The 16,153-nt window shown below is 42.3% G+C and overlaps 1 protein-coding gene across 1 annotated transcript in view; it reads left to right on the forward strand.

The window, feature by feature from the left end:
- The first annotated feature begins 1,786 nt into the window (after positions 1-1,786).
- LOC136614393 (leucine-rich colipase-like protein 1) overlaps positions 1,787-16,153 on the forward strand; it is a 104,016-nt gene continuing 89,649 nt past the window's right edge. Inside the window, exon 1 of the mRNA XM_066594110.1 lies at positions 1,787-1,923. Within this exon, the coding sequence (XP_066450207.1) occupies positions 1,843-1,923 (81 nt within the window). The 5' untranslated portion in view covers positions 1,787-1,842. The remainder of the gene's footprint in view (positions 1,924-16,153) is intronic.

Below are 16,153 nucleotides of genomic sequence, written 5' to 3' on the forward strand. Positions count from 1 at the left end.
ATAAACCACGGACATGTGAACACTCCATAGGAAACCAGTGGTTCTAAAAGATGCACTGTTTTGCACGCACATACATGAATGCAAAACAACGCTCATGTGAACGGGGCCTTATGCAGGAATTCCACCTGCTGTATCCTCGGCTCTGTCATATGACCATGTCTCCGTCTACTCCTCCAATATAAAGTTATGGTAACCCTGACCAGTTAGTGTCAGCTGCATCCTAACAGAGACTACTTCTAGGGTAACAGATTATGGTTGCATGCAGTGAAGGCTCGAGCTTCATTGGTGGAGTTAAAGGATGAAAACCAGAGAACATCGGGCGCTGCCCCTCGATTTCATCCTAGGCTAAATTGGTTTTGTGGCCCAGCAGACCCACATCCAGTGTCTGAGCTGAGTTAATCTGGAATTCACATCAGCATTTGGTGGCTCCTCTGGTAACACCTTAATATATGTAAATGGGAGCAGGGATGAGAATGAAGGGTTCATATTTTCGTGTGAGTGCAGCCCAATAGCCAATGATCGGCACCTAACTGAGAGGATTATCCAGAGAGATGATCTAGGAAGACATGGATTATTTTGATCTGCCGACTGCCATTTGGTTAAAGCAACCCTCCAGTTTCGGGACAAAATTTTGTCCAGGGCCCAAAGGGCGGAGGGGTATCTTACCTGTACTTTATCTTCTCTCCCTGAGAAACTGACCAGATTATTTAGGATTGTAAGTAATAGGTATATGGGATTCTTATGTAAGCTTACATTTCCTGCCATACTGACAGCACATGTGATCTCCAAAAGGATCTCCCTTGACCCCTTCCAATTCACTGTCTGACCTCTGAAGACATTACGATTTAAGGCTGTACAGCTCCGATGTTGGAAGACATCCATCGGGGTTCTCTTACTGTATATTGCCAGCCTCTCTGCTGTCGGAGCCTATCCAACGTGTCGCCTCATGCAGTACTGGCTTTAGCCAGCATATGACGCCGTTGTATAACGGCAGAAAAAAAGTAAGCCCCCTAGAAAAACCAGGCGACAAATTGGATTGGAAAGGGTTAAAAATAAGCCTTTCCCTGATTCTTTTTGTTTTGTTTTTTTGAAAGGCTTGAAATATAAGCCCTAGATGCATTACATAGAAAAAGGGAATGCTTACCTAGCTGGCTCAGTCCAGGTCCTCCTGCTGCTGTCCGGAGCTCCGCCATGTGTTCTGCAGTCCTCGTTCACCCACTGATCACTTCCTGATACAGGATTCATAAATCCCACCTCCAAGAAGCGATGGCTCTGAATGGCTGAGCAGCACTCGAGAACCAATCAATGCAGCGCTATCGAGTGCTGCTTTGATTGGCTGAGCATCGGTAGAAGAACTAATTACGACCATCGTGCTGTGGAGGCTGGAATTTTAAATTGGCCAATCAATGCCGCTGCTCAGCACATCAGAGCTCCGGAGAGCAGCAGGAGGGACCTGGACCAAGCCTGCTAGGTAAGTATGATAAGACAACCCCTGAAAATAAGACCTAGTGCCTCTTTTGGGGAAAAAAATTAACATAAGACAGGATTTTATTTTCAGGGAAACACTGTATAAGTACACGTGGCCATAAAGCTTCACGTGTTTCTGTTTGCTCAGTACGTACATAGCCAAGACTCTATTAAATGGAGGAGCAGGCTGGATGCAGCGTGTGACAGTAAGCTCCAGGCGTTTTACCTTCTTCCTCATCATAAATCTTTGTGACGTGTGACTGAGGGAACTATATACGTCCCATCTGCACCCAGCCTCCTCCAGTCTCCCTGTCTGCCTGCCGGCTCGCTGGGTAAACGCTCCAATCTTCTGCTGCAGCTTCCATCACTACAGATATGGCACAGCATAGCATTATGTCCATCCTGCTGTTTGTGTGCCTATCGCTCTGCTTTGGGGTCGCACAGTCTCAATTACAGGTAAAGTGAATTCTTTATATCAGATTATGTATTTCCTACATAGTATATTTGTATTTATGTAGATATTTCAGGCTTCTATATGTAGCTTCTCTCTGTTAACAAAAGGGGATATTTCTTGCAAAAAACCTATTTTTCATTTCTCTACTCTACCAGCTATAAACTTTCCTGAGCAGATGACCATTTCTGCATGGAGCAGATCCCTCCACTTGTAGCTGCAGGACATTACATTTGCTAATATGGTTTCATTAGGAAACCTGTTATGTTGGTAAACAATAGTCCACTGAAATAACAAATAGTACAACATCTTCAGAGTGAATCTGGTACAAGTGATGTTATGGGTCATGCTGGATGCTTTCGTGTTGTAATCCGGGTTTTTACCCGATCCGGTCCCGTCCACCTGTCCTGGATGCTTTCCAGGAATATGTTGAAGGGGATCTAATATGGGTTTATAAAAGCACTCGTGATCAGGGCTTCAATGATAATCTGTCTGCTGGGAGAGAAAGGCACTTAGTGAACTTAAATCTATGCAGGACATAGTCATTCCTCAAGCAGATAAAGGGGACGCTGTGGTAGTTCTTGACACCCCTATATACAGACGTCAGAATCTCCATATGCTATCTGCTGAGTTTACTTATCATGAGCTCCACGGGATCCACTAAAGAATATCAGAAAGTGTCATTACCTCTAATATATGAAGGTGTTGGTTTGGGTGCACTTACACAAAAGCAAGCCAATGGTCTAAAGGAGCAGCACCCTGTCATACCCATTCTTCACTCATTCCCCAAGTTACATAAGGATGGTTTCCCCCTCCTTTCTGTCCGGTTGTGGCCGGTATAGGGTCATTGAATGAACCCATTTTTTCATGGACTGACTGCTCCAACCCTTGATTCCCTCATTACCGGGATACATACAGGATACCAAGCATGTACTTAGGGCACTAGCTGATGTGTCGTGGCAGGGAAGGGGGGGTTCATGTGGATTACAGCTGATGTTACCTCTATATATACAGTTATTCCCCATTGTTTAATGGACTTGGCATTGCAGTGGTTCTTGGAGATCTACAGCTCATACTCCCTGAGCTCAGATATAACCCGGGTACTGGAGTGCAATATTTGCTCAAACATCATTTTTTTCCCTTTGATTCCAGGTTCTTCTTGCAGCTGACAGGCACCAGTATGGGTGCTAAATTCCCTCCTTCTATTGCCATTATTTACATGGCATAGTGGGAGCGACATTACCTATTCAATGAGGATTGCCCATTTCAGCAACATTTAGTTTGGTATGGCTGTTACATTGATGACCTGCTGTTCATATGGTGCGGCGGTGCGGCAGCCAGACTGACTCTGGTCTCAATAATAATCCATTTAATCTTCAATTCACATTTTTGTATGATCCAATTGACATGTCATTTCTGGAATTGAAGCTGTCAGGCAATGCAATGCAGTCTCTGGTGGAAACGTCCATTTACCACAAGCCGTCTGCTGGTAACACTATATTATATGCTTCATCCTGTCATCCTATTCATGTGTGTAATAGTGTCCCAGTGGGAGAATTGCTGTGTGACAAGCAAAATTGTTCCTCTGATTTGGCTTACCAGATGGAGGAACAATAAGTTATGGAGAGATTACAGCATCACAATTCCCCACAATGGATGTTTTGGGGCCCAAATATTTCTTCTGAAAAAATCGTACTGACTTGTTAAGAGTTAACTCTTTCCAATCCAATTTCTATCCTGGTTTTCCTAGGGGGCTTACTCTTTTTCTGCTGTTATACAATGGCGCTATATGCTGGCTAAAGCCAGTACTGCATGAGGTGACATGTTGGATAGGCTCCAACAGCAGAGAGGCTGGCAATATGCAGTAAGAGACCCCCGACGGACGTCTTCCAACATCGGAGCTGGTACAGCCTTAAATCATAATGTCTTCAGACGTCAGACAGTGGATTAGAAAGGGTTAAACCACATCCATATAGTAATAGGGCATGGCGAGCTTTTTACCCCCATATAGTGTAGAATACCCCTCTATCTGTCAGATTATGCAGATATATCTTCTTTATTGCGTGCTGACGAGGGTTTTGCCAGAATTCTTGATTTAGGCTGTAAATTTGTAGCTATAAAAGCCCACAGCGTGCGACACTTATTATCAACCAGTATAACTATTGACCATCAGAATGAACCTTCCTCCTGGCTTTACTATTCAGGGTGGGTTCACACGCATACGCACGCACAAAAACATGCTTGTATTTACAACAATGCATTCCCTATGGTGTGTTCACATGTCCGTACTTTGCAGGTGTGTGCCTGCAAAGATAGGACATGCGTGCATCATTGGGAATGCATGCATTGTTTTCCATGGAGCTGCGGCTGCTGCCGGCGGGTCCATTAAAAACAATGGTCTGCCGGCACCCCTGCTTTCTTTTTCAGGAAAGGGCTTTACGTATAAGCTCTTCCCTGAAAAAGTAACATTTTCGTGTAAAAAAAAGAACTTACCTCTCCGCCACTGCCGTGACCCTCGCGGGCATGAAGAACACATCTGCTGCATGGGGCAGATGTTTCCTTCACCTCGCTAGTGAAAAGAATTCCCTGCTGCTACATCTGCCACTTCTATGGCAGATGCAGCAGAGGAATTCTTCAATTCTCAACCGCACATGACAGCTGCGGTAGAGAATCCTGCTGCCAGCATCCCCGTCAATGGCTTTTCAGGGAAGGGTTTCATAAGCATTTAAAAAAGTGTATAAAAAAAAAATCAATACTCACCTCTCTTCAGCTGCCGGCTGTTCTCGTCTCTGTAGTTCTGAGCTAATCCCTGCGTGCTGGTAGCTCTGATTGTGATTGGCTCAGCAGTTCAGCCAATCACAATCAGAGCTACCAGCAGGCGGGGATTTTAAATCCCAGTCTGCTGATAGCGCAAAACAACAGTGCAGAGTCGGGGACAGCGGCAGAAGCCGCGGCTGAGCCCCGGCAATTGAGGTTGTTTTTTTTTTACAGTATTCATAAGCCCTTCCCTGAAAAGCCATTGAAGGCTATCGGGGCTTAGCGGCGACGTCTGCCGCTGTCCCAGACTCTATAGTTCTCAGCTATCACTGCTGTTTTGCGCTATCAGCAGCTGGGGACTTTAATTCCTGCATGCTTGTAACTCTGATTGTGATTGGCTGAAGCGCTCAGCCAATCAAAATTAGAGCTACCAGCAGGCGGGGATTTTAAATCCCCGGCTGATGATAGTTCAGAACTACAAAGTTTTGTATTATTAATTTTTTTCCCAACTATTTTAACAGGCTTTTCGGGGAAGGGCTTATGAAGCCAACTGACAACTGCCATGGCTCAGCAGCGACTTCTGCAGCGCTGCTGAGCTATCCACAGCCAGGGATTTAAAATCCCCGCCTGCTGGTACCTCTGATTGTAGTTTGGCTGGCTTATGAAACCCTTCCCTGAAAAGCCATTGACGGGGATGCCGGCAGCAGGATTCTCTACCGCAGTTGTCATCTGTGACACCTGCGGTTGAGAGTTGAAGAATTTCTCTGCTGCATCTTCCACAGATATGGCAGATGTAGTAGCAGGGAATCCTTTAACTAGTGGGGGTGAAAAACATCTGCCGCATGCGGCTGATGTGTTCTTCATCCCCGCAGGGGACACGGCAGCGGCGGAGAGGCAAGTTTTGTTTTTTTTTGCACTAAAATGTTTCTTTTTCAGGGAAGGGCTTATATGTAAAGCCCTTATCTGAAAAATAATGCAGGGGGCCAGCAGAGCATTGTTTTCAATGGAGCCGCTGGCAGCAGCTGCGGCCCTATTGACAACAAGCACGCAGCTGTGTTCACACGTGTTTTTGCTTGTACCTAGGTGCGCACATATATACGCACCTAAGTACGCACAAAAACACGCTCGTGTGAACCCACCCTCAGGCTGTGTGAAATGTGGCCAGAACAGATGGATTTGTTGCTCCGTTGTTCACACTACAAAACACTTTGTGTCACGATGAAACCTTTCAGCATAACTCAATATATAAACTGTAATCCGAGTTCTGTGGTTTATCTCATCACGTCTGTGCTGCCAAGTGCAACATGTGCAAAACTAAAAACTAGGATAAGGAGACACAGATCTGAACACGCTGGAAGGAAGAATGGATCGGCCGTTTCATCACATTTCTTTTTGGTTCATAAAGGAGATTTTTCCTCTCTACCAGTCTGCGGTATTGAAAGAGCTAACCGCCCATTATGGGGTGAAGATCATCTCCCCAAGCTTCTTGTCAGAGAGGCATTTGGATGCATATTTGAACCGCCGACTGGACTTTTCATTGTTACTTTGTTTCCTTGTAATTGTATTTTGCCTCTGGGGTCATGTGTTCTTGTTCCGAGCACCCCATTGGCTTTCTATTGTGACATATGCATTACTCACATGTGCCTTGATTTCTTTGATTAAAGGCAACATGTCGTTATACGTCCCGCTTTATACGTTACTGTATGCGATTCCCAGTCATATGATCGGCATTATTCATCACGTAAAAGTAAAGAAAAAAGTGTAAATGCAGAAAAAAAAAAGTTTAAAAAGTTTAAGTTTCATCTCCTGTCACGGATCATATCCATAAGGGGGAGATTAAATTCCTCACTTAAGGCCCCCAGATTTATCCACGGACCCTAACTTGGCATGCGCAAAAGCCATGGATTGCCGGAGTAATTTAAAATCTCCCTGCTCCTGGTTACCAAACGTAGTCAAAAGTCTGAAGATTTCATGCGGGTCGGCATCATGCAGTACGCGGCCCTTGGTCACGTGATCACCGCTATCCAATGGATAACAGCGGTCACATAAAATTAAAAGAAGCTAAAGTTTCATCTCCCGACACAGATACAAACCGTGAGGAGAGGTGAAATTACTTACCTCAGGCCTCCGGTGATGTCCCCCGATGGGATCCTTATCAATAAGGACCGCTGTGAGGGGTCTCTGATCACGTGATCGCCGTTATCCAATAGATAATGGCAATCGCATGAAAGTTAAAGAAACTGTTAAAGTGTAATGCTCCTTTTGGTTTAGGTCCCATTGTGCATATGGACATAAGATTAGGGCCACAATGGGGAGGTCTCTGAACACAGGACAAACAGGGGTATCCATTTTGGGGTGAAAGTCTTCATTCATACATGTTCTGTACAAAGAAAACTATTTTTAAATGACTCAATTGTCCAAAAAATGAACACAGTAATTTTGTCCTTCTGCTTTGCTTGTAGTCACCGGGGCAGTAATTCTTCAAATAAATTTCAAAGTAATCACCATGAAGAACTTATTAAAATTTACTAACTTTATTAATGAAATTTAAAATGGGACAGAAGAAAACATATATAGTGAAACGTGAGGGCCTTTGGAAATGTGTCTTTTTTGATGAGAAAAAGGCAAATTACTCCTTGGCTCCTCAGTCAGATAAACCGTCTTTTCATGACCTCACTATTGAATGGGTACTGGGTATCCAAGCCACTTAATGAGTATTTATAGTATATGTGAAACAATGTCCTCGAGCCATTAGTCCAGCAGGGTCATAGAGATGGATAAGGCAAAGCCTTTTATATATAGTCTCAAGAAATTCTCCTTAAATCAAGGAATCCAGGACTTAAAAAAAAAAAAAAAAGTTTTTTTTCTGGAGAGTCAGAAAATAGTGTATTGTGGTGTGTTATAGTTCTCACAAAACTGCACTTTTTTGATCTAGTCAAAGTCACCTATCCATGAACTGTAGAAGGAGAACCAGATGTATTGTGTTCCCACTTTTGGTTCAATCACTTCATTGCATAGTGACCCATCAGGAACAATAAGCGCACTTTATAGATATCCAGTGCCCCAGTCCTTTGAGGGTGTGCTGGAAAAAGGAGAGGGTTACAGGAGTATTAGTATTCTTATAGTATGGTGTCACTAAAAAGGGCCATACAATTGCGTATCCAAAGAAAGGTATAATTAACCCTTTATAAAATTCAGTATGCAAATGGCTAAACAGTCTTTATGTCAATTAGGCAAAAATAGAAATCAGCAATATTGAAAAAAGAAAACTAGTTTCCAGAGTCCAACATTAGATTTCCTCCTTTAAGGCAGGTGCTATTTTGCCCCAGGAATGAAAGGAAAGGGTTAATCGTAAGTTGTTGGGCCCCTAAAAAGGAAACATCCCTGGCCCAATCAAATATCCATAGTAAAGGCTGATAGGCCCATGATAATTGTGCATTTGTCAGCTCTGTGCAGTCCAGCGCATAAAGGGTTAATTCTCGGTATGTTAGAAACTTTTAGTGCGCTGGTGATATCCTTCCTTAAGCTTAGAGATCCCCTCAAAGGAGTGTAACTTTATATTACAGGAAGGTCCCTGTTCCCTCTCACAGCCCTAGCCGCTGTAATATAGATGTGACTAGATCGGCATCGGTGTAGCTGCCCGAAGATGGTATCGGGCAGACGACTGATACTACACTAGACTGACTGAAAACAGAGTAACTACCTCACTACACTACGTCATCGACACGTTTCTGCAGCCATATAAGTGAAAGACTGCTACATGAGGATGTAAAATAGTAAAACAGGGAGCGGCCGTGATTACTGGCGGCATCCCAATAGTAAGTACCATGCGTCTCACATAGACAGCGCTTATACATGTAAAGCTCCTCCTTCCCTCATTCCCCTCTGCCACTCCCAAATCCAGGTTGGGATCCCGTCATATCCCTGTTCTTCTTGCTATATACGCTGCTCATCAGCCCAAGCAGGGAGGTTCAGCACTGGACAGCTCCTGCTATTGTGATCCTGAGCGGTGGTGTTTAAAGGGGTTGTCCCGAGAAAGCAACTGGGGTTCAGCACTTCTGTATGGCCATATTAATGCACTTTGTAATATACATCGTGCATTAAATATGAGCCATACAGAAGTTATTCACTTTCCTGCTCCGTTGCTGGCGTCCCCGTGTCCATGGTGCTGTCTAATTTCAGCGTCTAATCTCCCGATTAGACGCGCTTGCACAGATGGGTCTTCTCCCTTCTCTTGGGTCTCAGCACGAGCGGTGTTCTGGCTCCGCCCCCTTCTACACGTCATCGCGTAGCTCCGCGCCGTCACGTGTGCCGATTCCAGCCAATCAGGAGGCTGGAATCGGCAATGGACCGCACAGAGCCCACGGTGCACCATGGGAGAAGACCCGCGGTGCATCGAGGGTGAAGATCCTGGCGGCCATCTTAGTAAGGTAAGGAAGAAGTCGCCGCAGCGCGAAGATTCGGGTAACTAAACGTTTGTTTTTTTTTAACACATGCATTGGGTTTGTCTCGCGCCGAATGGGGGGCCTATTGAATAAAAAAAAAACCCGTTTCGGCGCGGGACAACCCCTTTAAGTGCTGAACTCAGCACTGGACAGCTCCCTGCACACAGCAGTAACGCTGTAGCACAGTGTTCCCCAACTCCAGTTCTCAGGGACCGCCAACAGGTCATGTTTTCAGGATTTTCTCAGTGTTGCACAGGTGATGTAATTATTGTCGGTGCCTCAGACATATCCTGAAAACATGACCTGTTGGTGGTCCCTGAGGACTGGAGTTGGGGACCCCTGCTGTAGCACACTTAGAAGCCTTGAAGCAGGGGATATTAAACATGCACATATAATCATCAATCCCAGCATAATTGGGCTCTGGCTATGTTATGAGGTGGGTGGATGCCATAGAGGGACAGTTTTAGTTAGTAATGTCTGGAAACAGAAAAAATGTGTTTCTCAAGGTTTGGTCAAAAGAAGGGGAGGCGGCATCTCTACTAAAACACTAGTTCTATGGTGGGTGGCGGAGGGCATCTTTATAAGTCCTGTTTTGTAATTAAATAATTTAAATAATTTGGGGGAGGGTGCGGCCTGGAAACAATGTGCCGGGTGAGATTACCGCATATATATATATATATATATATATATATATATATATATATATATATATATATATATATATATATATATATATGTACTAGCTTACCCGTCGCGCGTTGCTGCGAAGGCAGCCAGACATACATACATTTGTTTTTATATATCTAGATAACAACCAATCACAGCGCAGCTTTCAAGTTACCTCAGCGATATAATATATAACAACCAATCACAGCACAGGTTTCATGTTGCCTCAGCAGTATAATATATAGCAACCAATCACAGCACAGCTTTCATGTTACCTCAGCGGTATAATATATAGCAACCAATCACAGCACAGGTTTCATGTTGCCTCAGCAGTATAATATATAGCAACCAAGCACAGCACAGCTTTCATGTTACCTCAGCAGTATAAGAAATAGCAACCAATCACAGCACAGCTTTCATTTTACCTCAGCAGTATAAGAAATTGCAACCAATCACAGCACAGCTTTCATTTTACCTCAGCATTCTCAATTTCCAGCAATTGTCTTGCGAAACATTCAGCGGATGCATCGTTTTGTAGTTAAACACGCATCCCGTTGCTCGTAATGCCTTTTGCCTTTGTGCTTGAGATGGAAATCAAACGGTCTTTGTCTGGGAGGCATAACTGTCGACGATGCTCACACGTGCGCCACCTATCGTAGGATAGTTGTACTATGCCAGTAATCTCCCCAGGAGTGTACTCAGCAACTTCCCAAAGTTTCATGGCGATTAGATGAATGGTGTATTAGCGCAAAAAGGACAGACAGACATACATTCCTTTTTATATATTAAGATATCAGGAAGTGAGAGAATTAGATTCCGTACGTAAAATTTGGACGCTAATTCTTTTGCGCTTTGAATTGAATAATTGAGTTGGGACGCATTAACTTTTCCTATTTTTTACATAATCAATGCTCGTGCCAAATTTCAAGTTTCTATGACATTGGGAAGCGAGAAAATTAGATTCCGTACGTAAAATTTGGATGCTAATTCTTTTGCGCTTAGAATTGAATAATCGAGTTGGGACCGATTACCTTTTCCTATTTATGACATAATCAATGCTCATGACAAATTTCATATTTCTACGACATTGGAAAGTGAATTAGATTCCGTACGTAAAATATGGACGCTAATTCATTGGCGCTAAGAATTGAATAAACGAGTCGGGACCCATTAACTTTTCCTATTTATGACATAATCAATGCTCGTGCCAAATTTCACGTTTCTATGACACCGGAAAGTGAGAAAATTATATTCCGTACGTAAAATTTGGACGCTAATTCTTTTGGGCATAGAATTGAATAATGGAGTTGAGACCCATTAGCTTTTCCTATTTATGACATAATCAATGCTCGTGCCAAATTTACGTTTCTATTACATTGGAAAGCGAGAGAATTCGATTCCATACGTAAAATTTGGACGCTAATTCTTTGGCGCATAGAATTGAATAAACGAGTTGGGACCGATTAGCGTTTCCTATTTATGACATATTCAATGGCCGTGCCAAATTTCACACTTCTATGACATTGGGAAGCGAGAAAATTAGATTCAGTACGTAAAATTTGGACGCTAATTCTTTGGCACTTAGAATTGAATAATCGAGTTGGGACCCATTATATTTTCCTATTTATGACATAATCAATGCTCGTGCCAAATTTCATGTTTCTACGACATTGGGAAGCGAGAGAATTAGTGGCAGTGATGGAAATCGAACTATCTATGTGGGGGGGGGGGGCGTAACTGTCGACGACGCACGCACGCGCGCCATTTATCGTAGCATAAATGTACTATGCCTATAATCTTCCCAGGAGTGTACTCAACAACTTCCCAAAGTTTCATGGCGATCGGATGAATGGTGTAGTAGCGCATAAAGGACAAACAGACAGACAGACAGACACACAGACACGCATACATTCAGTTTTATATATATATAGACTAGCTTACCCGTCGCGCGTTGCTGTGAAGACAGACAGACATACATAGATTTGTTTTTATATATCTAGATAACAACCAATCACAGCGCAGCTTTCAAGTTACCTCAGCGGTATAATATACAACAACCAATCACAGCACAGCAGCTTTCATGTTACCTCAGCAGTATAATATATAGCAACCAATCACAGCACAGCTTTCATGTTACCTCAGCGGTATAATATATAGCAACCAATCACAGCACAGCTTTCATGTTGCCTCAGCAGTATAATATATAGCAACCAATCACAGCACAGCTTTCATTTTACCTCAGCAGTATAAGAAATTGCAACCAATCACAGCACAGCTTTCATTTTACCTCAGCATTCTCAATATCCAGCAATTGTCTTGCGATACGTTCGGCGGATGCATCATTTTGTAGTTGAACACGCATCCCGTTGCTCGTAATGCCTTTTGCTTTTGTGCTTCAGATGGAAATCAAATGATCTTTGTCTGGGGGGCATAACTGTCGACGATGCTCGCACGTGCGCCACCTATCGTAGGATAGATGTACTATGCCAGTAATCTTCCCAAGAGTGTACTCAACAACTTCCCAAAGTTTCATGGCGATTAGATGAATGGTGTAGTAATGCATAAAGGACAGACAGACAGTCATTCATTTATATATATATATATATATATATATATATAGAGAGAGAGAGAGAGAGAGAGAGAGAGGACATCAGGAAGTGAGAGAATTAGATTCCGTACGTAAAATTTGGACGCTAATTCTTTTGCGCTTAGAATTAAATAATCGAGTTGGGACCCATTAACTTTTCCTATTTATGACATAATCAATGCTTGTGCCAAATTTCAAGTTTCTATGACATTGGGAAGTGAAAAAATTAGATTCCGTACGTAAAATGTGGACGCTAATTCTTTTGCGCTTAGAATTGAGTAATTGAGTTGCGACCTATTAGCTTTTCCTATTTATGACATAATCAATGCCTGTTCCAAATTTCATTTTTCTACAACATCGGGAAGTTAAGAGAATTAGTGGCAATGATGGAAATCAAACGATCTACGTGGGCTACGCTCGCACGCGCGCCATTTATCATAGCATAAATGTACTATGCCTATAATCTTCCTAGGAGTGTACTCAACAACTTCCCAAAGTTTCATGGCGATCGGATGAATGGTGTAGTAGCGCATAAAGGACAAACAGACAGACACACAGACTGACACACAGACAGACATACATTCAATTTCATATATATATATATATATATATATATATATATATATATATATATATATATATATATATATATATATATATATATTGTTATATATTGTTATATATATATATATATATATATATATATATATATATATATATATATATATATATATATTGTTGTTGTTTTAGGTCTGTAACATTACTGACTCAGAGATAGCCCGCATATGTTCTAGTGGCAAGTGCCCTGAATAAGGGAGAGGACCAAAGTGGGGCTATTTCAAATGAAGGATGTGTAGGATATCTGCTCATTCAAGCCCGTAGGTGAGCAGGTTCTGAGTCTGTGGATCCACATACATTCTTTCTGTAGCAGCTTTCTATCGAGGTTTCCCCTCCTCCCATTGTGCCTAATTGATTCGATGCCCTGAAATTTAAGGACACTGAGATCATTTGTTATGGTGATCTCTCATGTGGGTAGCGGGACTAGTGTGTTCACCCCACCATAAGTTTCCCACATGGGCCAGTATCCTCCCCCTAAATTGCTGAATAGTTTTACCCACATATTCTAAGGGGCATGGACAGGTTGCCAAGTAGACCACCCCTGATGTTTTACAATTGATGAATTCTCGGATTTCATATGTTTTTCCGGTGTTCAAGCTTGCGAAAGTAGGACCTCTCCTTATAAATTCACAGGCTTTACAACCCGAGCAGGGGTAGGTGCCCCTTATTTTTCTTGAGGTTAGCCACGTAGCTCCTGGTATTTCCGGGGTAAGATGACTATGAACCAGGCGATCCCTCAAGTATGACATGTGAACATACATTAACCTCTTAAGGCCCTTTTCATTTTTTCTTTTTGTTTTTTCTTTCCCCCTTTTAAAAAATCCTAACTCTTATTTATCCATCACTGTAGATGTCTGAGGCTTGTTTTTTTGCATTATGATTTGTATTTGTTAAAGGTGCTAATTAATGTGCCATATAATGTACGGAAAAACTTTAAAAAAACTCTATGTGGAGTGAAAAAAAACAAAAACACAATTCCACCATCTTTGAGTGCATCTTGTTTCTACAGCACACAAACTCCAACAAAGATGACCTGAGAACCTTATTTTATGTGTCAGTACAATTACTAGGATACCAAACTTATATGGTTTTGTTTTTCGCTGTGCAATTTTTTTTTCAAAGGTATTACATTTTTAAAAATTATTTTCTGTCACCAACTTCTGCGCGTAATAACTTTTTTAGATTTCCATCAACATAGCTGTACGACGGCGCATTTTGTGTGGGACATCCTTTAGTTTTGATTGGTACCATTTTTTAATACATAGGAGTTTATCACTTTTTATTACATTTTTTCTGGGGGACAGGGTGACCAAAAAAACCACAATTTTGGCGATCTTTATTTTTTTCCTGACGACGTTCAACATGCGGGTAATAATGTTGTACTTTGATAGATCAGACTTTCACAGACGCTGCAAAACCAAACATGTACTTTTGTATAATTGCTTAGATTATTTTATAATAAATATGGCAAAAGAGATTTTTAAAAACTTTTATTGCTTTTTTATTGTTTTGAATTAGTAGAACTTTAAAAAAATTATTTTTACTTTGCTTTTTAGTTCCCAGAAGAAACAAGAACTTGTGATGACTTTATCATTCCTGCATTATGATGTAATGCCATAGCATTACGTTGTATTAAGATCTGACAGACATTCTGCTATGACAGCCCTAGGCCTCTCAGAAGGTCCCCAGCTGCCATGATACCCGCACGGCAACCCGCAATCTCATCGCAGGGGGGCCATATAAAATCTTGGAACATTGGCCAGGGGATTTAAATGCTGCTGTCAGAACTGATACCATAGAGCTGACAGCGGCATTTAAAGGGTTAACAGCTCTGATGAGCCACGTGGCTTATCAGAGCTGCTGTGAGCAGGCGGGTGTCTGCTGTTAACTATGGAGATACAATTTTTTTCAATTATACAAGTGGCCAGAATCAACTCCATTTTTCTCCTTCTTCTTTGTTTTCCTTTCCCCAACATCTCAGGGAACCCTAACTGCCACCTTCCTTTTACCAATTCAAAAGTGTTATTGAGATATGACTGCCGAAACATAAACGGCATGGAGGGGGCGGGGGGGGGGGGGGGTTGTCGGGTCAAGACACAAGGGTTGTAGGGAGGGGGAGATGGTTTACAGTTGGGCGTCTTCATGTCTGCCTGGCCTATGGAATTCTTCCAACCTCATGGTTTCTCTTGAGTCACTTCCTGTTAAACAGGAGGTGTAGAGGAAACACTAAGAGTCGGTTTTTCCACTTTTGCACCTTAAAGCCCCTTTTTAAAAAAAAAAAAAAAAATCTATATATATATATATTATTTTTCAAACTGAGCTCCTTGTAGGCTTGTTTTTTGCGTGACCAGCTGAAGTTTTTAATTGTACCATTTTAGGTTACATACGGCTTTTTGATCACTTTTATTGTGTTTTTTTTTGTGAGGTAAAACGAATAAAACTAGGAATTTTGCTGTCCATGATAAAAAAAATGTGTTCAATTTATAGAACAGGTGATTAGGAACATCATAATACCAAATATGTGGGGTTTTTCTTAAATGTAATTTTTTTTTACAACCAGGGAAAATTAGCAAAAAAAGTTTAGTTTTTTTACATGTTTTTTTAACACATTTTTTTTAAACACTCTATGTTTCTGTAGTGGACCTGAACCATAGCAGCTATGATCGCTATGATAAGGCATTGCAGGATTTCTGTTCTGCAATGCCTTATCGCTTGTAATAGCTATCATAGGCAATTGCAAGCAGGGACGCCAGTATCTAGCGTCCTGTTGCCATGGCAACCCATCAGCCCTCTGCGATTATGCCACTAGTATCCAATGATGCGGCATATGGGGGGAGGGTTAACAGCGGGCATCGCTGTCTTCATGTGCAGTGGGAAGCTGGCTATTGGTAACAGCCAGCTCCCGCAGCGGGATGGCACAGGCTCAGCTCCTGAACCAGCGCAATCTACAGGGAGTAAGTTTACGTCCTGTTGTGTTAAGTGCCTCACGGCCAGGACGTAAGCATATGCCCTGTGGCATTAAGGGGTTAATATCTGCTCTTACCATCCTTACCTTCCCTCCCACTCTTCCCAATTCAGCGGAAGGAATGAAGCTGTATTTAGCACTATTGTGATTGTGATGGCAGGGTGATAGCGGGGCGGTCTCACACTTAGTGAATCTGG

Source organism: Eleutherodactylus coqui, chromosome 1 (assembly GCF_035609145.1).
Source record: "Eleutherodactylus coqui strain aEleCoq1 chromosome 1, aEleCoq1.hap1, whole genome shotgun sequence".
Lineage (NCBI taxonomy): Eukaryota > Metazoa > Chordata > Amphibia > Anura > Eleutherodactylidae > Eleutherodactylus > Eleutherodactylus coqui.